At 41.6% G+C, this 21777-nt stretch overlaps 5 protein-coding genes across 5 annotated transcripts in view; 3 read left to right on the forward strand and 2 right to left on the reverse strand.

Annotated features, from left to right (window-relative positions):
* Positions 1-3672, forward strand: part of LOC134183307 (eukaryotic translation initiation factor 3 subunit E-like) — a 6608-nt gene extending 2936 nt beyond the window's left edge. Inside the window, exons 7-14 of the mRNA XM_062650803.1 lie at positions 56-181; positions 700-827; positions 885-1008; positions 1899-2000; positions 2063-2172; positions 2870-2972; positions 3163-3306; positions 3435-3672. Of these exons, the coding sequence (XP_062506787.1) occupies positions 56-181; positions 700-827; positions 885-1008; positions 1899-2000; positions 2063-2172; positions 2870-2972; positions 3163-3306; positions 3435-3479 (882 nt within the window). The 3' untranslated portion in view covers positions 3480-3672. The remainder of the gene's footprint in view (positions 1-55; positions 182-699; positions 828-884; positions 1009-1898; positions 2001-2062; positions 2173-2869; positions 2973-3162; positions 3307-3434) is intronic.
* Positions 3673-3729: 57 nt separating this feature from the next.
* On the forward strand, positions 3730-4360 carry LOC134183310 (small ribosomal subunit protein eS21-like). The gene is made up of 4 exons (XM_062650806.1): positions 3730-3850; positions 3923-3986; positions 4055-4126; positions 4190-4360. Exons 1-4 carry the CDS (start codon positions 3801-3803, stop codon positions 4265-4267), a joined length of 264 nt encoding a protein of 87 aa, XP_062506790.1. The 5' UTR covers positions 3730-3800; the 3' UTR covers positions 4268-4360.
* Positions 4307-15345, reverse strand: LOC134183306 (transmembrane 9 superfamily member 4-like). The gene is made up of 24 exons (XM_062650802.1): positions 15234-15345; positions 15076-15180; positions 14888-14990; positions 14585-14628; positions 14410-14531; positions 13022-13079; positions 12920-12967; positions 12153-12211; positions 12002-12046; positions 11855-11940; positions 11535-11575; positions 11407-11466; positions 11202-11253; positions 11067-11137; positions 10668-10800; positions 9237-9318; positions 7742-7817; positions 7600-7683; positions 7448-7543; positions 6899-6978; positions 6766-6829; positions 5983-6102; positions 4623-4712; positions 4307-4567 (listed from the first exon to the last, which is right to left on the reverse strand). Exons 1-24 carry the CDS (start codon positions 15252-15254, stop codon positions 4418-4420), a joined length of 1890 nt encoding a protein of 629 aa, XP_062506786.1. The 5' UTR covers positions 15255-15345; the 3' UTR covers positions 4307-4417.
* Positions 4765-5974, reverse strand: LOC134183308 (uncharacterized). Its single transcript, XM_062650804.1, has one exon. The coding sequence runs from the start codon at positions 5900-5902 to the stop codon at positions 4781-4783; it is 1122 nt and encodes a 373-aa protein (XP_062506788.1). The 5' UTR covers positions 5903-5974; the 3' UTR covers positions 4765-4780.
* On the forward strand, positions 13231-14021 carry LOC134183309 (uncharacterized). Its single transcript, XM_062650805.1, has one exon. The coding sequence runs from the start codon at positions 13319-13321 to the stop codon at positions 13994-13996; it is 678 nt and encodes a 225-aa protein (XP_062506789.1). The 5' UTR covers positions 13231-13318; the 3' UTR covers positions 13997-14021.
* Positions 15346-21777: the final 6432 nt, after the last annotated feature.

The following is a 21777-nucleotide window of genomic DNA, read 5'->3' on the forward strand; positions in this document are numbered from 1 at the left end:
GCATGATTGTGTCAGTATAGCAATTTATGTCATGCAGTATTAACTTCATTTCTAGACTCCAAGTGATGACAAAAATACCATTAACACACTGTGGGGCAAGTTGGCTAGTGAGATTCTTATGCAGAACTGGGATGTGGCATATGACGATATGATGAGACTCAAGGAGGTCGTTGATGCCTCGGTAAGTGATTTTTCAGTCCACAATGAAGGAATGCATTTCTTCAATACAGTAGATTATTGTATTGGAGGGATGCATCTCACAGTACACTAGACTATTGTATTGGAGGGATGCATCTCACAATACACTAGACTATTGTATTGGAAGGGATGCATCTCACAATACATTAGACTATTGTATTGGAGGGATGCATCATAATACACTAGACTATTGTATTAGAGGGATGCATCTCACAGACTATGTATTGTAGGAATGCATCTCACAATAGACTAGACTATTGTATTGGAGGGATGCATCTCACACAATACACTAGACTATTGTATTGGAGGGATGCATCTCACAATACACTAGACTATTGTATTGGAGGGATGCATCTCACAGTGGACTATTGTATTGGAGGGATGCATCTCACAGTGGACTATTGTATTGGAGGGATGCATCTCACAATACACTAGACTATTGTATTGGAGGGATGCATCTCACAATACATTAGACAACATTGACTAATTTTATTATTTCAGTCTGCTTCACCGTTACAACTTCTACAACAACGAGCTTGGCTTATTCACTGGAGTCTCTTTGTTTTCTTCAATCTTGCTCCTGCAAAAGGCAGAGAAAGCCTCATCGAGTTGTTTCTCTATTCACAACCGTAAAGCATCACATCATGACGACCATTTGTTTACTTGTTTACATTTGAGTTCTGTAGATATTTGAATGCTATTCAGACAATGTGTCCACACGTTCTACGGTATCTCACAACAGCAGTTGTGGTGCATGCAACTGGGAGGAAGCGAACGTTAGTGAAAGATCTCGTGAAAGTTATCCAACGGGTATGAGATACAATGGCAATTATGTTGTAGGTTTATGTAAAGCAAATAGTATTTGTTTGTTTGTTTAACTTTTTATTTATTTAATTATATGTTTGCTTATCTGTTTGTCTGTCTGTTTGTTTATGTTTGTTTATTTGTTTGTTTGTGTGTTTGTTTGTCTGTCTGTTTGTTTATCTGTTTGTTTGTCTGTTTATTTGTCTGTTTATGTATCTGCTTGTTTGTCTATTTGTTTATCTGTTTGTGTGTCTTTTTGTCTATTTATTTGTTTATCTGTTTGTTTGTCTGTTTGTTTATCTGTTTGTTTGTGTCTGTTTATTTGTCTGTTTGTTTGTCTGTCTTTGTTTATCTGTTTGTTTGTTTATCTGTCTGTTTGTTTATCTGTTTGTTTGTCTGTTTATTTGTCTGTTTATGTATCTGCTTGTTTGTCTATTTGTTTATCTGTTTGTGTGTCTTTTTGTCTATTTATTTGTTTATCTGTTTGTTTATCTGTTTGTTTGTTTGTCTGTTTATTTGTCTGTTTGTTTGTGTCTGTTTATTTGTCTGTCTTTGTTTATCTGTTTGTTTGTTTATCTGTTTGTTTGTTTATCTGTTTGTTTGTTTATCTGTTTGTTTGTTTATCTGTTTGTCTGTTTGTTTGTTTATCTGTTTGTCTGTTTGTTTGTTTATCTGTTTGTCTATTTATTTGTATGTGTTTGTTTGTCTGTTTGTTTGTCTGTCTGCCTATTTGTTTGTTTACCTTTTTGTTTATTTGTTTGTTTATTGGTTGTCTATCTTTGTATCTGTTTATCCATCTTTATGTTTGTTTGTTTGCTTTGCTTTAATGAGTTTACAAACATACACATCTACAATCATTTCCATCTATTACAACACTGTCATTCCGTATCCCGTAGGAATCATATGCATATCAAGATCCTATCACCGAATTCGTCGAATGTTTGTACGTGAACTTTGACTTTGACGGTGCCCAGCAGAAACTCCGAGAGTGTGAAGAGGTGAGTCCACAAGCTTGTTGTCTTTGTGCACATTGTATGGCTGCTTTGGTTGTTCTTTTCAGGTTTTGTTGAATGACTTTTTCTTGGTGGCTTGTCACGACGATTTCATCGAGAACGCACGTCTCATGATATTCGAGACGTTCTGTCAGATTCATCGATGTATTCGAATCAGGTGACTGCAAGTGATCATGTTGCATGCTTTAGTTATTTGTTTATGTTTAGCTGTTTGTGTGCTTGCTTGTTTTGTGTAGTGATTTATTTGTTTGTTTGTCTATGTGTATGTCCATTAGTCTGTATGTCTGTCTGTCTGTCCGTCAGTCTGGCTATATATCTCTGTTTGTGTGTGTTTCTATCTGTCTGTTTGTCTATCTAGACGTCTGTTTATGTGTCTGTCCATCTGTCTGTCTGTTGTCTGTCCGTGTGTCTGTGTAATTTTATGTGTTTGTTTGTTTGTCTGTGTGTGTCTGTGTCTGTGTCTGTGTGTGTGTGTGTCTGTTTGTTTGTCTGTTTGTTTGTTTGTCTATCTGTATGTCTATGTGTCTTTTCATTTGTCTGTTTGTTTGTCTGTCTGTCTGTCTGTTTGTTGTCTATCTGTCTGTTTGTTGTCTATCTGTCTGTTTGTGTGTTTTTCCATCTGTGTCTGTCCATCTGTCTGTTTGTTTGTATGTCTGTTTGTGTGTTTGTCTGTCTGTCAGTCTGTTTTTGTTTGTCTGTCTGTTTGTGTGTTTGTCCATCTGTATGTCCATCTGTCTGTCTGTGTGTCTGGTTGTCTTTCTGTCTGTTTGTCTGTCTGTTTGTGTGTTTGTCCATTTGTCTGTCTGTCTGTCTGTCTGTCTGTCTGTCTATTGATCGTCGATTGGCTTGTTTAGTATGCTGGCAGAGAAACTGAACATGACACCAGAGGAAGCAGAAAAGTGGATTGTAAACATGATACGCAACTCACCTCTCGATGCAAAGATTGACTCAAAACTAGTCAGTCTAGCTATCAAACAGTTGACAATAATATTAGCCAATCAATAATATAATCAATAATATATAATAATTATATTGTTAATAATTTAATAACTAATAATTAATTAATTAATTGTATCATAAGTGAGATGAAAAGTCTGGTTTGTGTGTGTCGTACTCGGTTGACGTTTACCATTTTGTTGTGCTGCAGGGTCATGTCGTAATGAATTCACCTGTACAGTCTGTGTATCAGCAGGTCATCGAGAAGACAAAAGGTCTCGTGTTCAGAAGTCAACTGCTCTCGAACAACATCGACAAACGAGCAGAAATAAAGAAAGCAGGAGGACATGAATGGGTAAGTCCTACATCACAATTAATTATTATTACTGTTGTTATATTATTTTATTATTGATATTAATTTTGAGTAATACATTAATGGTAATAATTTATTAATTATGATGTTGTCTGGTTTCTTCGCTGTAGGCACCTGCAGCCTGGACTCAAGTTGAACACCAGACTAAGTCGTAGCGTATGCTTTCGAGTGATTAGATAATATAACAGCATGGATCGATCACGTGACTAGTGCAGCGGGTTCCACCCACGCATGTACCCTTTACCTCTAAGTTCTGTGTTTAGTATTTTTATCTCGACTGCAAATATGCATAAAATTTTAGAATACATTGGTAAGGCTTCTGTCTTCACTCTTGTTTAGTTAATTAATTAATTGACATCAAAAATTTTGCGCGAGGTGTAATCTGGGTAGTCGAGGCGTAGGCATGATTATACGGGATCTTGAGTCACAGTTTCTTTCGTTTTGCGAGTGTTGTAGACTTCGGAGCGGCCGTAGCGATGCAGGACGACGCGGGAGACTACGTCGACATGTACATACCACGTAAATGGTACGTTCTCGTTCTACTTCAGACCACGTGGTGACAAAAACGTCGCTGAAATCGCCGTCTTAAACTTTATAGTTCGTCAACGAACCGGATTATACACGCGAAAGACTACGCATCGGTCCAAATCAATGTTTCAGAGGTGAGGCCCCTTTTTGGGTATCGACCCGATTCGATGTGTTAACGTTTCGCGCCTCAAAACTCTGACAGGTTGACGAGAAAACGGGCCGAATGACGGGTACTTACAAAACATACGCGCTGTGCGGAGCAGTGAGAGGAATGGTGAGTGGTTGTGGTTTAATCACTGCGCATGCGTAGTTGTGATACCGTGACGTCATGTGGCAGGGAGAGGCAGACGACAGTATCAATCGTTTGTGTCAGGGAGACGGCGTCCTACCGCAGGGATTCACCTCCGCTCAATGAGCAGCCGTTTGCGGACTCGTTTTACATACTGTAGACTCGTTATGTTGGAAAGAAACAAATTCCTTCAAACCTAATACTCAAATGACTACATCACGATGTCGTACACTTCCCTCACACCCCCTACTGTTTACCCTACGTCGTGCCCCTTGTCTAGTCTATCTTGACCTCGGAGTAGATCCGTCCGATGAAGTAGTAGGTCGCCCAGAAGCCGATGGTTCCTGTGAGGAGCCAGAACGTTAGGATGATGAGGCCGCTGTAGCTGAAGTAGAGAAGTGCTGGTATGAATTCGGTGATTTCGAGCTGCAAGAAACGAAGGTAAGGTGAGTGGTGAGTGGGTGGGGAGTGTGTTACGTACCTTTGAATGGAAGTAGAAGATGGAGTAGATGAGGACGTAGAGTGCAGAACCGCCAGAGAGGAAGAATGATCTCCACCACCAGTGGTAGTTCTGTAATGGATTAGTAAATTAAGAGAATGGTTTACCGTTAGTTGCAACACTTGGGAGCTTCGATGCTTTTACATACACACACACACACACACACACATACGACAGATGAATGGACACACACACTGACAGACAAATGGACACACACACACTGACAGACAAAATGGACACACACACACAGACAAATGGACACACTGACAGACAAATGGACACACGCACTGCCAGACAAATGGACACACACACACACAGAGACAAATGGAAACACGCACTGACAGACAAATGGACACACGATGACAGACAAATGGACACACACACTGACAGACAAATGGAAACACGCACTGACAGGCAAATGGACACGCACACTGACAGACAAATGGACACGCACACTGACAGACAAATGGAAACACGCACTGACAGACAAATGGAAACACGCACTGACAGACAAATGGAAACACGATGACAGACAAATGGACACACGCATTGACAGACAAATGGAAACGCACACTGACAGACAAATGGACACGCACACTGACAGACAAATGGAAACATGCACTGACAGACAAATGGAAACACGCACTGACAGACAAATGGAAACACGCACTGACAGACAAATGGACACAAGATGACAGACAAATGGACACACAATGACAGACAAATGGACACACGATGACAGACAAATGGACACACAATGACAGACAAATGGACACACGATGACAGACAAATGGACACACGCATTGACAGACAAATGGAAACACACACTGACAGACAAATGGACACGCACACTGACAGACAAATGGAAACACGCACTGACAGACAAATGGAAACACGCACTGACAGACAAATGGACACAAGATGACATAAATGGACACACGATGACAGACAAATGGACACGCACACTGACAGACAAATGGACACACGATGACAGACAAATGGACACACACGATGACAGACAAATGGACACACACACTGACAGACAAATGGAAACATGCACTGACAGACAAATGGACACACATGATGACAGACAAATGGACACACATGATGACAGACAAATGGACACACACAATGACAGACAAATGGACACACACTGACAGACAAATAGACACACAATGACAGACAAATGGACACACACTGACAGACAAATGGACACACAGTGACAGACAAATGCGCACACACACCCTACAAAATCCCTGCATTCAATCTACATGACGCTCCACACTGCCACTCGCGCTCCGACATCTCACAACAAATCTCGTGTATCCGCTGCCTCACTCACCTCGCCACACAGTTGAAAATAGATCAAGACTATCGTGATCTCCGAACAACAGATGATGAGAATGATGAAGACGAGAAACAAAATACCAAACAGATAGTAGAACTGATTCTGCCAGATCGCCTACACACACCAAGCAAATCAATGCCAACAAACTGATACACAAACAATAGCAAACAAAGACCAACGCAGACAGACAGACAAACAAATGAACCGACCAACACAGACAAATAAACAAACAAACAGGCCAACACAGACAGACAGACAGACAGACATAACCAGACAAACAGACAGACAGACATAAACAGACAAACAGACAGAACAACAGACAGACAAACAGACAGAACAACAGACAGACAAACAGACAGACACACACACACACACACACACACACACACACACACACACACACACACACACAGAGACAAACACACAAGCAAAGACAAATAAACAGACAAACAAACAAAAGACAGACAGACAAATAAACAGAGCAATGCAGACAGACAAACACACACAAACAGACAGACAAACAAATAAACAGACACACAAATAAACAGAGTAATGCAGACAGACAAACAAATAAACAGACAAACAAATAAACAGACAAACAGACAGACAAACAAATAAACAGAGAAATGCAGACAGACAACAAATAAACAGAAAAAACAAATAAACAGATACAAATACACAGACACACAAACAAACAAAGCAATGCAGATAGACGGACAAACAAATAAACAGACAAACAGACAGACAAATAAGCGACGAACAATCATCATGTCATACCGAAAATATAAAGAAAAGCTCGATGAACACAGCACCGAATGGAAGAACACCAGACGTGAGAACTCTAACAAATAACAACAAAAAACGTCAGACATGACAACAAAACAGATAGGAGTGAGTGGTCTCTCTCTACCCGATGCTCAGATGCATGTACCATGGTTGGTCAGGAACTTGTCGTGGAATCTGATTTGTTCTTACCGGATGATCGTAACCCTTTACATTCACAGAGAAAAAGAGAGGCAAAATTTTACTGTCGTGATTGGCATGAACTTGAGTTCGTGTTTGTTGTTATCGACGTCGTTGCTTGTGGAGGTCACGACTGCTCTCTGTTTGTGCACATGGTTGTGTCTCTGTATCTGTCTGTCCTGTCTGTCTGGTGTCTGTTTGCCCATCTGAGTCTGTCAGTCTGTCTGTCTAACCGTCCGCCTGCCTGCCTGCCTGTCCATCTGTCTTATTGTTGGTCTGTCTATCTGTCTGTCCATCTCTCCGCCTGCCTGCCTGTGTCTGTCAGTCCGTATGTCTGTCTGTCTAACTGTCTGTCTGTTTGTTTGTCTGTGTGTTTGTCTGTCTGTCTGCCCATCTCTGTGTCTGTCAGTCTGTCTGTCTAACCGTCCGCCTGCCTGCCTGCTTGTCTCTGTTGGTCATTCCATCTGTCTACCTTCCAAAACATCCCCTCACTTACCTGTTTTCTAAAGCCAAAGTAAAACCCTACTGTGACAAGAGGCATACAAATACCCAAAAACATAAACAACAAAGCCAGCATTGTAGTAAACGGAACCTACACACATCGACACATCAACAACCAACATCCCTTCCAAACAATGCACAACGCACGGCTCCTGACGACTTCTTTCCCCAAATGAAAAAATTCAAGATGAAACAAACACCAAATACAGCGCATGGAAACATGGAGCCGGTCTGGGACAATGAGATGAGGTTAAGGCATGTAGATTTAAAATATGAATAGGATACTGACTACAATAGCTGCTCTCTTCCATTGTGTGCCTTTGAGTGTTTTGTATAACCTCCCAGCGTAGTAGCCAGAAAATATTCTAAACATTTTGTATAACAGATGAGAAAGATATTAACAAATAGAAATAACGAAGAGACAGACAGACAGACAGACAAACAAACAGATGGACAGACAGACAGCCAGCTAGCCAGACAAACAGATGGACAGACAGACAGCCAGCTAGCCAGACAAACAGATGGACAGACAGACAGACAAACAGATGGACAGACAGACAGACAGATGGACACACAGACAGACGAACAGACATTCATAAATACAGACAGATAGACAGAAAAATGGACAAACAGACAAACAAACAAACAGACAGACGAAAAGACAAACAGACAAGGCTTTGCATGCAGTATAGCTACTTGTAAAGTTATTAGTTCCTTCAAGATGTTCTGAGTCTCGTTTAGTTCACAAGCACTGATAGTAGTTGGACAGCATACATAGCTACTTGCATTGCAGAAATATATGATAGATAAACGTTCAAATAAATGTAATTGACAGACAGACAGACAAACAGACAAACAGAGGTTTTCCCAAGCTCTGCTGAGGTAACAGGGGTTGCAGCCAATCAAAGAAAAACCAGAAAGATGGCCAAGTACGAACAACACAAACTGCCTGAAGGCTCAGTAGTCAAGGTCGTTCCACTGTTTATGGAACATTTCGGATTATGGGGAGAAGAGGCAAGAAAATTTTTGCAGAAACTGGCAGCCTTTTCATCAGATGAAGCAGGAAGACCGAATGCTGCAGAATTTTTAGATTTTTGGAGAAAAAGATTCTCCATACAATTACAGAAGTGTAATGTTAAAGTCATAGCTACAAGAAACTTAGCAAGTTGTGCAGTCGGTCTGAGAGGCCCGACTCTCTCAGCCCCCAATTTTTTTCTCATTAGTCTTAGTTATATATACGGTAAGTGTTTTAGTTTGCTGTAATGTTAGCTTTCAATGAACATTAGTCTAGTTGTATTACTGTAGTTCTTGCAGAATTGTATGATAGTTTGATGTAAGAAATAAATGATAAACAGACAGACAGACAGACAGATTTACAAGCAGACAAACAGATAGACAACCAGACGGACAGGCAGACACACGGATGAACAGACGAACAGGCAGACACACGGATGAACAAACGGACGAGACAGGCAGACAAACAGACAGACAACCAGACGGACAGGCAGACACAGACAGACAGATGAACAAACGGACAACCAGACGGACAGGCAGACAGACAGACAATTAAAAATAGAAACACAAAGATAGACGCACGTGAATCAACAAAGACTTTACAGACACAGAAAACAAAATGAACCTCACAGAGAAAAACGTCCAACAAGAACAAAACACATTTTATGTGTTCTCTCTAATTTACACATGATGACATGCAGTAACCACATGACCAGCACTTCACATCACACACAACCATCACAACACAACACACGTCGTCGTCATCTTACCCCATGAAAGCATAAAGTACAATACTTGCTGACATGAGAGCTCCCCGACTTGCAGGTGACAGCATGCCAAACATGGCCAATACTGTAAGACAAACACAAAACAAATGAGTCGCATGCAACTGAGACAGCCACACAAGACTGAGAGTAACATACGACACAAAAATTCACTGCACATTTGCTCATAAAAAAATTCAGCTAAGTTTGAGTAACTAGCGTTCAATTAATTATTCTATTTATTATTAATTAATAAATGCATTAACTAAGATTGTTGCAAAATTGGTAACACATTAAAAAATTTGATATCAACAATCTTCCAATTCAAGAAATTAGTGACAACTAAGCAACAACTAGGCCTTATGTGCATTCGTAAGATTTGAATTAATAACTACTATACTATATAAGGTTGCGGTGGTACCAAAAATGCATTTAGCGTCTCATTTTCGAGTGTCACATTGTGTATCATCTAGCGAACACGTAATGAACCATGTAAACTGATCTTCTAGTAAGTTGTTTGGTAGATTGCTTGCTCTGTGTTGTACTGCGTGCCTTGAGAGACGTGTTTCGACGTTTAACTTGCATCTAGCTAGTTCACAAAGCGCCATCGTTCCAGTGTTGACTAAAATTTTTAGAATCCGTTGGTGAGATCACATGAGTTTGTTTAGACATGTGGTTTAGAGATCCGGATGTAACTGACATAATGTCCTCACTGCCAACCAACAGCCAGCACAACACACGTAATCATGGCTTACAACCTGCTTAGTAGTGAGTCCTCTTCACAGTCGTGCAGGTAATGCCCTAGGTCCAACGCAGAGCAACCTGAATAAGAACATTCGTGACTAATTAGCGCTCCCCCACGACTATATCCGTCATTGTTCCAGCAAATAGATAGCTGCATTGTCTTGCACGCAAGTTCAGCTATTGTGAGTTTGCATCCCGTTCCCATGTTTGCTAGCTACATGCAAAAAGACACTTGAAAATGAGACGTTAAACGCATTTTTGGTCTCACTGCAGCCTTTTTATAGTAGGTATTGATTTAAATGTTACGAATGCGTATAAGCCCTATTGCCACACATTGTCACCCAACAATTGGATATGATAAATAATATACACTTACATGTAACTGTGTCTGTCCTTGTGTGTGTGTGTGTGTGTGTGTGTGTGTGTGTGTGTGTGTGTGTGTGTGTGTGTGTGTGTGGTGTGTCTGTCTGTGTGCTTATCCGTGTGCGTGTCTGTCCTTGTGTGTGTGTGTGTGTGTGTGTGTGTGTGTGTGTGTGTGTGTGTGTGTGGTGTCTGTCCGTGTGTGTGTGTGTGTGTGTGTGTGTGTGTGGTGTCTGTCCGTGTGTCTATCCGTGTGCGTGTCTGTCCACGCCTGCCTGCGTGTGCGTGTGTGTGTGTGTGTTCAGGTGTTTAAAATCCCATTCAAACTCTTACCAAGCACTACCAATGTCATCATAAATATATGCATTCCTGATCCAATGAGAACGGTAAGAGACAGAGAGTGTTGCGGTGGTCTAAAAATGTCGCCATGGACAAGTTTCCACCCAGTCTCTTCCATAGCCTCATCCTACAAACACAAAAATTTCTCAACACACACAGACACCTACACCTACACACACACACACACACACACACACACACACACACACACACACACACACACCTGCACACACACACATACACGCGCACACACACACACACGTGCATGCACACACACACACGTGCACACACACACACACACACACACACACGCACACACACACACACACAAACACACACACACACACACACACACACACACACACACACACACACACACACACACTGTATTACCATGTCCTCTTCTCTGTTGTATTTTGCTATGTCCTTCCTCAGTGTTCGTATCATGATCATTGCCAAGATGCCTACAAGCCGACAAAACAGATTCTGACCGTGTTAATCAACTGTAGAGGCACTCATCGATCTTACCAGACAAAAACAAGACAATCACAAGAGAGTTGATAATTGAGAACCAATGAATCTAAACAACAATACAAATTTACAGTATAAGCACACTGTGTCCACCATTCCATGTGTCCGTCCGTCTGTCTGTCTGTCCACCTGTATGTCATGTGTCTGTCTGTTTGTCTGTCTGTCAGTCAGTCAGTCTGTCTGTCTGTTTGTCAATCATCACCTGCACATCACTCATGTCAAGAAAGATGTCCCAACGTGATGCCCATCTGATCTTACTATGCTGCACGTCAACACAACAACAACATCAAATACAAACTCGCCACACAATACAACACAACAATAACTCACCACCCACTGCACTCCAAACGTAAACCAAACTTGACTTTCCTCTACAGAGACACAACAACAACTACACTGGCAACACTCTAATGGCTAGTAAGCATATTGCACAAGATTTTGTATAACAAACAACCAACACACACACACACACACACACACACACACACACACACACACACACACACACACACACAGTAACACAAACACACACACACACACACACACACACACACACACACACACACACACACACACACACACACACACCGGTAGCTGTACCAATGCAACATTTTAGTATTCTACATCTAACTTCCTAGACTTAAACTTACTCTCTTTCTCGATCAACAAAGGCTTGGACTTGGTCATTTCTGGAATTGTGCACTCAGTCTCGGATTTCATACTATCATATTGAATGCTAAAAAGCAACAAGCTGATAAGATAGTAAAAAAGTAGTGATAATACACACGATGATATACCTTCTAGCATTGACTTCAAAGCCAACAATTCTCACTCCATCATCGCTAACAAGAACAAAATACAGTGTGTGTGTGTGTGTGTGTGTGTGTGTGTGTGTGTGTGTTGTGTGTGTGTGTGTGTGTGTGTGTGTTTGTGTGTGTGATTTCTCACCTAGTCTCACCCTCCTGGTGATATCTAATGGTAAAGTCCAGATGATTATTGACATACGCCTGCAAGACCCAAATATCATATCAACCAGCCAATCCACATCACTACAAATGCCTGCACCCTTTCAAATCTCCCTATCTGTCTCCCTGTCAGTCTGAGAAACACATCTGAATTGAACGAATGACCTCCGTTTATGTAACTATTCCAATTGCTTGCAAACGTAGTCCGTTACAACTACAATGTATGCACTTGCTTTCTAGGACTATATTGCATTGTACTGTATAGCTCTGTACTTAGCTTGGTATGTAAACAGTATTGAATGACCATTTGGTTTTATTCACAGCACTGCCCTTGGTCTGTCTGTCTATCTCTCTATTTGTGTGTCTGTCCATTTGTCTGTCTGTTTGTCTGTCTATTTGTATGTCTATCTGTCTGTCCATTTGTCTGTCTGTCTGCCTGTCTATCTGTCTATCTGCCATCTATCTATCTATTTATCTGTCTTTCTATCTGCCTATTTGTCTGTCTATCTGTTTGTCTGTCCATTTGTCTGTCTGCCTGTCTGTAATTTGTCTGTCTATCTGTCTATTTGTCTGTCTGTCTGTCTGTCTATCTATCTATCCATTTGTCTATCTGTCCATCATTTAGCACGTATAACACAACAGACAAGTTCATATTCCTTGACCACACGCTTACACGTTACAAAATCCTACCCTCATGTATCATCAACATCGACATGCCAACATCACACATCAACATAACACCAAACCCACCTTTCCATCATGCATAAATCCAAGCCGAAATCCATCATCAAACTGAACCTAAAATCCATTCATCACACAACCAATACCAAACGTCCACACCCAAAACCATACTATAGCTGGATCGTCCACCGACGGAATCTTTGTAGCAACAGGAAGATTATCAAGCAACCTAACAGCAGAGATAGCAATTTACAAAAAATAAAATAATAGGTAAAATCAGTGTCCAACAAATTGAATACTCAGTGTGTACTTAGTGAGAAAAAGCAGGAGAGTGCGATGTATATATATATATATATATATTTATTGAACAATGCCAGCTTGAGAGACAGAGCTCGTTTAAATTCCATCAGTACACCCCATGCGGGAGCGTGGTTGAGGGCAATACCAAACCCTAATCTCGGCCTTTCCATGCTTTCTCATGAGTTTGTCATTTCTATACGGCTCTGGTTAGGGATTAAGATGTTTCCCTCTCCTCCAACTTCGATCCTGTGCACTTGTCGTCAACACATCGATCCTTTTGGAGATCACCTCATCAGCTGTGGTACAGGTCCAGAACGCACCAGAAGACACAACGCATTGGCAGAAGTCATTTTCCAGGCGTTATTAGTTGAGAATAAAGACGTGGTAAAGGAAGTGAGATGCAGTGGTAGTGACGAAAGTCGTCCAGGTGATGTTTTTCATCCTGACTTTTTAGAGGGCAAACCAGCTTATTTCGACATAACAGTCAGAAACTCATTGCAGCCATTGTACGTGACAAAAGCAGCAGTAAGGGCTGGGGCAGCAGCTGAAGCAGGTGAAGAACAGAAGGACACACGTCACGAAGCAAACGTTCTGGCAACAGGTGGTCTTTTTTACCCCTTGGTATTGGAAACATTGGGTTTCTGGTCTCCGTTCAGCATTAAAACGTTAAAAGCTATTGCATCTAAAACTTCAGCTGTCAGCGGAATTCGATTCCATCAAGCTTTCCAGAATTTGACGCAACAACTTTCGGTACAGTTGTGGAAATACAATGCAAGGATGTTGTTCAGAAGAATTCAACTTGAAGTACAGGACATTGATAGTTGGGATATACCCACCGTAGCGTAGTGTAGAATTTGGTAGTTAGTTCTGTTTAAATATATAAATATATAAATATATAAATATATATATATATATATATATATATATATATATATATACACACAATTTGCACACATTGGCTCATAATAGTTTGTCCACTTACGTATCACCTATGGCTCACATGTGCAGCCAGTACGATTTGAATTCAACATAAAAATCAATTTCTTCCTGTGACACCCAATACAATGTATGATGGAGAAAAAATGTAAATAATATTAGAAGATAGTAATATGTATGTATGGTGTCTGTCCAAATAGTAAAATTTTGGCAAGTGCTACGAACTCCTATATGTAAAGGCAACTGCCTAAAATATCATTCAGGTGCAACCAATTGTTTCAAAAATTTGTTGAACACTGACAATCGTATGACAAGTGACAAACATGTGAATGGCATAATCTTTACTGATACGATTGTGGAACGAGCTCGACTGATGAGGATTGAACTTCAATGGGCCACCGCTGAAGCACAGAGCATGACATTTCTCGTCTTTAAGTACATGCACCTAAAGACAAAATAACCCGAGTCAACAAACACATGGAAGATGATAGACAATACCTTATAGGGAGTGCTGACAATGCGATCTCCTCGCAGAACCTCTCCTACACACACAATAAAAGTCATACTCAAAGTCTCAATATCCCGTATAATGACGTTTATTATCCCGTATAATAACGTATAATAGCGTTTCACTATCCTATATGATAACATTTTACTCTCACTATCCACCATGACGCATTAACCGTATCCCGTATATGAATAATGTGTCACTATCCCGTATAACTACGTCTCACTATCACTTACTATCCCGTATACTACGTCTCACTATCCCGTATAATAACGTCATGCAATCAAAATGACCTAGATTCTCTGATTTGTAGTGAATTCCCTTCGCTGGCTTGCAGAATGGTAACGAATAGTAATCATACGGTAGCTGTGTCTTGACACTTGTCATCTTGACGGCCTAAGAAAACACATTTCGCCGCACGGCGCGAAAGTCCGGTTGTAGGTCAATGGGGCGTTGCGTGGCTCATTGTGTAAACGTTTACCTTAATTTCTAGCTCTTCTCCTCGCTTGTATTCTACTGGAGCAACTCCTGGGAGATAAAATGCGCTACATTGACATAGTAGACAAGCACACAGATTGATGAGAAGCTAGACACATAAAATTCAGTAACAACGTCAATTATTGTGCGCGAAAGTCTTACAAGACGTTGCAGCAAAGCCATCGCCACTGCTTGGCCACGCGTGCGCAACACAAGTCGTGAGTTCCAGACCGCGTAGCGCGCGCTTGCTCAACTCTAATACTCTCACCTACCTCTGCTACACTATATGATAAAGAACGACTGAACAACTGCATGCTCACCCACACGTACATATTGGAGGACATTGTAGATCATAAATCTAATTATCTAGAAGAGCTTGCCAATTGAGTGAGCAAATTTATTTTCGATACGCTCTAGATACATACTGGTATGCTAAGACATGTTATAAACACTCTCAGTCACGTGTGCGCCATCGCAACTCTTAGATAATTGGCCTCATCCGCTCTTGTGACAACGAGCGCATGCGCAGTAGGCGTGGCGAGTCATTTAGTAGCTGGTCTAGGGTCGGCGTTACTATCCGCCGATTCTCTGACGCTTCCGCTCCTGGGATGATAACAATGTTTGACCATATTCATGTTGCATAGACATGTGAATCACACATGAGTTAATTAATTAACAAGTAGTAAAATCAGCCGACGCGCAATTCTTACCATACGTTCATACAAAGCAACAATTGAGTACATTTCTAACTCTATTGACCGACAACGGTTCAAGGCCTTGGTTGCACAATCGCGTTTTATGCACTAATAGATATCAAAAACTCGCAGCATGCAATACTAAATAAAAACACAAACACTAACTTATTTAGGATCCCTTAGTTCGATGATAATCGTGATCGATTCTTTCTGATTTCCAATTCCCAGTTGCTCAATCATCGCATCAAATCGTTCGTTGCTCGGAACAATCCAGACTGGATCATCAAACGAGTCATGGGATACGTACATATTGATGTCCGACGCGATCGTAATTGAATCTAATCCCTTCGCTTTCAGGTGCGTCGCTCGGTCGTCGAGAAATTCTTGAATTGTATAGAATAGAGGATGTTCCATCCGTTCCTCCAAAATTTCCTCATCATTCAGTTGCACTTTCACTTGTAGCGTTTTCTTCTGTTTCATTGTACAGGAAACTTCGCAAGATGCATCTAATTTGAGCTTCTTCAAAATAGTTTGAAATGAATCACTAGATTCGACAAAAGTTTCTTCTTCGCTATCTTCTCTGTCGAATTTCAACTGAAACAACTCGGGATCGGCATGTTCTACGTCGAACTTGGTCAGCGACTTCTTTATGATTTCATCTGTCTTGTCGGACAACGCCACACACACCTGCTCGTTTCTGCAAATGTTTCTATGCTGACAGTCAAATGTAACTCGCACGTTTACTTGCTCTAAAATTTCGAGCTTGAGGCACAAGCACTTTACCATATCAACCAAACCCTGGGCTTTAACAGCCTTAGATAGAGAATCATTCCTTTTGAAGTGGTCGTCACAATGCTTTACGATGCACGTTGACAGACTCTCCTCTGTTTGAAGAGAAACAGCTTCTATGACGTCTTCAACAGTGAGTTTGTTTACCTGTGAGCGTAGCGCTTGAAACTGCGTAGTCACGAACGGTCGATAACTTTGTATGACAGTGATCGCTATCAATGGAGCAGTTTCCACTTCTTCCCAAAATCCCACATGCAACTTGTAGTGCTCGCTGGTTTCAACCAACTTGATAAGGTTTTCGACAACCAGTTGTGGGTTAGGCATCAACAGTGAGGACTTGCTGTTGCAGTTTTTTAGAGCAAGGAATGGAGGTCGAGCACAGTTAAACGGTCCTTTGCCGGTAATATCGACGATTGAACCAACAAAAGCTGCAACTGCTTGCCACTCGACGATTGCTGACTTTCTATTGCGAATACTCACCTTGACGGTATCGGTATTTCTTCTTGCCGGCAATCTTTTCCTGCTGTAGCGATACGCATCCAGTTCAATGTCTACCGTTTCTTCGTCTTGTACAATTTCAACGTCACGAAGATTGAGCGATCTCATTGAATTGTCTCTGCGTTTGACGCTCTGCACAATAGGAAAATCAGAGCGGTTGTATGGCAAACGACAACAAGTGACAGGGTCTACAAGACATTTTCCAAATGGTTTTTGAGTTGTCGCGGCACATCCCTCCTTCAAACATCTGGAAACCGTCAAATCTTTCTTCTCTGCAGACTTCAACGCATCATTCTTTCCATAATATGACTCATCAAATAGATGCAACGTTAGTGTCCCATCTGGACATTGAACGTGTCCAAGTGGCAAGCTGGGTGGTAAAAGACGACTTTCACTCGCCATCCCTTCAATTCTCAATCCCTTCAAACACGGCGATGACCCGTCGTTTACCGCTGAAAGATATTGCAAAACAGAGCGGCACTTTGTAGTAGCCGTCACTGCCAGATGCTGTTTTGCACCGTCTTCCTTGATGACAGTAGCGAGGAAAACAGCTTTTTTACTACGAGGAAGCACGAATACAGTCCGAAAGCTCGATTGGTCTTTTGCAATAAGCATCCGATAAGAAGGCCAAACAAAGAAGTCGTCAACACAAGTATTCTGTAGTATTCGAAACGGTAAATGATCTGGTACCACTGTAGTTGTTGTTTCCATTATGGTGATCGTGTGTTGACAGCCCACGCTGCACCACAAGTTTGACCTTTCTGCTTCCGACAAGTCAGCCACCATTTTACTTGGGTCTGGAACCGAACCATCGCCAAAGTGAATTACAATGGGCGGTGACCGAGTGCTCCCTTCGTGTGCATTCCACAGCATCACTGCCATGCTTGTAACTGTTTGTATTGTGCAAGTCGACGAGACTTTTCGCTCTTCAATAAATGCCACCTTTTGCCCGTCCACTCTGTCGTCTCCTAGGTACAAAGAAGAGTAGTTCCAATCGTCATTTTCCGATTCTTGAAATTTCCTGAAATTTAGTTTGACTTTCCGCATGGATTTATCTTCCAACATCACGAATCTGCCAGATTGTGGTGTTTCACCCGCCTTCGAGGCAAGACCGTCTTCACTTGCAAGAATGAACTCAGCAGGCGTATCGTCGTTTATCATCTTTGCTTCCAATTCCGATCTACTGCAATAGAATCGTCTGACAACAGGTTTGTGCGCATCATCCATTTTCCGAATTGTTACTGTAAAGCATCGTCTGTTGTTATCCGTACAAAGCGGTTCAATTGGAGTTACAGCTGGACGGGTGCTCACCTTAACTTTACCTTGTCGCACAGATAACAGTCCGCATTCAGCTTCCGGCCACAGTGTTGGTGCGCATTCCCGTATGAGCGATTGCAAACTAACAGATTCGTATTCCGCAGATTGGGTTTCACCGTGTTCTGAATCAAACAGGTAAACGATTGGCTTTTCCTTTCGACAAAACTGAGAACTTCTGCACAATTCCAGTACTTTGTGCAATCGACGAACGCTGTGGCTCACACGAATGTCGCCAGCTTCCAGCTGACAAGATTCGAAATCGAGACCAAGCTTTTTCGCAGCATTCATGCGAAATTGATCGACAGTGCCAACGTACGAGTGTTCGATCATTTCAAGATGCTGCAGTCCTAGTCTCCCTACCCAAACAATGTCGTCCTGTGGCTCTATTTCGAGCTTGACGTTCTCGTCAATTCCGCATTCTTCTAAATATTGAAAAAATGAGACTTCCTCATTTGACGGTTTCAGCAACATGTTACAGGCATAGAACTTCCAGTCACTAAAATGTCGTTCGAGATCAAATAATTTCAGTGCATCGTGAATGGCATCGTTGAAAGTGATGTCGCAGGGCATGTCGATAAACTTGGTTGAGCCGTCAAACGCAACACCCACATTCAATGTATCACTGTACTGCAAGCAAAACTTAACCGGTCTATCATTCCTTTCTACAACAACGCTCAGTTTCATGGAGTTCGAAAGAGGTATTTCTTGTCCTTCTAGAACAAGAAACGATAAACGTTTCCAAATAAGAGCCGGTTTTAACTTGGTCAATAACTTTATCAAGTCCTGCACTATCAACGACTTGGCACTCTCGTAGGTGACTTTGAAAGGAAAGCATTGATCACCACAATAGGACACTTCCATCCCGATTAAGTCGTCAGGCTTCAGCTCGTCCCAAAATCCAATCGCCAGCTTGAGATCGGTTTTGATCAGCCCTTGAAAATCATAATAAGAATCTATAATAATGTCGCAGTCCTCAAACGTCAGAAACGGAGGACTACCACAGTGAAACGCCCCTTTGCTACTGCGGTAAACACAACTCTGTCTGATAGCCAGAAAGTCACGAACCATTTCCCAACACGTCGAATTCTCAGAGCTCGGATAAATCATAAATGAAATTATTTCTTGTTGCAAGCTCCTCTCGTTGGACACAGAACTGTAGCAAAATATTGGCAACCTGCAGCTACTCGCAACGTCTCCATTTCCGGTTGTCACTTTCTGATTTCGTACTCTGGCATAGTCAATCAGGTCATCATCATCAGTTAGCACAATGTTGCTATCAACATCAATCAGACAAAGTGCATTCGTAGAAACACTCTGTGGAAAGGTTTCGCAAAAGTAATCTAATAATGTAGCTGTTGACGGTTTTTCCTGCCCATCCTGTTGTACTACTTCATATATGAAGTCTTCGGTGTCCTCTGTTTGGAAGTTTAATTGAATTTTAGGTAATAACGGATGAACATCTACAACAAGTTTGTCTTTATCAAAACAACTCCAGCCCAAAGGAATAGAGACCAGTCTTTGTAAGCTCTTGTTTGTCTCTGTTGTCGTCACTTTGTGCAGCTGCCATTGTTCAATGTCCACTTGCTTTTCCTCGTCATCGCCTCGACAAGTTAACGCACAAACTGATTGCGGTCTACTTGTGTAAAGTAGGGGCAAATTCATCAATTTTCTAGACCCACCGTTATCACGAAAATTCAATGAAACACAAAACACTGCCTTTCGAGAAATTACAAACACCGGAATGTCTTTACCAGTAACATCTTCGATGGCGGTTCCCACTTGACAATTCCAGACCAGAAAATGTTCGTCCATATCACCCATATCAGTAAACAATTTCGGTTTACAAGAAGTCAATAGGGATTGTCTGAAGCATGTTGGCAAAACGGTAACCAATTTACTGAGAGAATCCTCATATCGAAACATGTAAGGACATCCAAACGTGCAATAAAGAGATCTCAGTTGCGTGTCTAGAGCTGTCACTTCCAGTGCAATATCTTCAATCATTATTCCGTCCTTGTCGTGAAGAACAACACTAGAAAAATCAAGAGGCTCTTCTGTGCAAGATTTCTCGGCGTACCACATAACAGCTGCCAATAACCCACACACAGTTGACTGAGAAGAAAACTCTCGTTTCAAAGTCGCAAAGGTAAAGTTGGTAAGAGGAGAGGTACCATCTTTCCATAACTGCAATTGAATTTCTACGTCTATTGTTGTTTCTACAAGAAATAGCGAGCAATGTGGCGACTCGTGACTTGGTAGTTCGTCGTCGGACAATACCAATCCGACATTGTTTGCATAGCGAACACCAGACTGGTCGCTATTTGTGTTTGTTAGCATTCTATTCGCTACCATTTCTTTAAGAACGTCACACCGCCGACACAACAGTTTTGGAGTCATAGCCTTTTCATCTCGCAAGCTTCTGTAAATCTCGAAAACATGGTTCACTCCATCAGTTAGCAGGTCTTCCATTGAAATGGGTGTTTTCTGCGAGACCTCTACTGTAGAAACAAAATACTGCGCTAAAGCCTGGGCAGCGCATTCTTCTTCGGTCCAAAGCTTCAAAGCATAACTTGCAATTAGATCGTCTATGTCGGCTTCGTCTTCCTGATCTTCAGTAAGCTCTATTTCCGAAGCGTTAGACTCTAAGTCTCTCAGACTTTCTTCTTTGGCATCCTCTTCTGACAGCAAACTCGAGTCCGACTCGTCAACGTCGTTGGTGTCGACTGCTGTCTCAGCCAAAGCCGTTTCTGTCAAACTATAGTCTACACGTGTATTCCACAGTTTGTGTAAGGGCCTCTTCGAAAGTTGAACAGATTCGCCACCAGATTCTACTTCCGTCTTGTCGCTCTCAAGACTTATGTCGCCTTTCTCGTTTATTTGAGGAGACCACCAAGTGCTGCTCTTCTTCGTCTTTGCTTTGAACATTTCTGCACGAATGCTACTTTCCTTTTTCAAGATAAGCTTTAACACTCGTTTGCGATGTTTACCCTTGACTTCCTCCGACAGTCTAGACAACAAGCTACCAGCAAAAGATGGACCAACGGCAGTTTTCTGTCTCAGCGTCTCGGTAATCGATAGATTGGGATATTGATCCAGAATGTCAGCCCAATCTTGTAGAGTTATCCTGGCCGCGCGGTATGGTTGAAGCCTTCGAATATAATCATCATCCGCCTGGTCAAACTTTAAGCAGCATTCGTTTACACTTAAATCTACTTCTTCATTTTTGGGTTCGTTCTCTGAATCGTTCGACTTTGGAAGACGAGACAACCAAATCTCAACGATGCCTTTAATCTTCTCTTCTTTACTTCCTCTCAGAGAACGCATCCGACTACCAGTTTCTCCCAATGCTACAAAGACGACTGCATGATGCAATGTCGACATGTCGATATTGCGCGTGTTTCCTAAAA

Source organism: Corticium candelabrum, chromosome 8 (assembly GCF_963422355.1).
Source record: "Corticium candelabrum chromosome 8, ooCorCand1.1, whole genome shotgun sequence".
In the NCBI taxonomy this organism is placed as follows: domain Eukaryota; kingdom Metazoa; phylum Porifera; class Homoscleromorpha; order Homosclerophorida; family Plakinidae; genus Corticium; species Corticium candelabrum.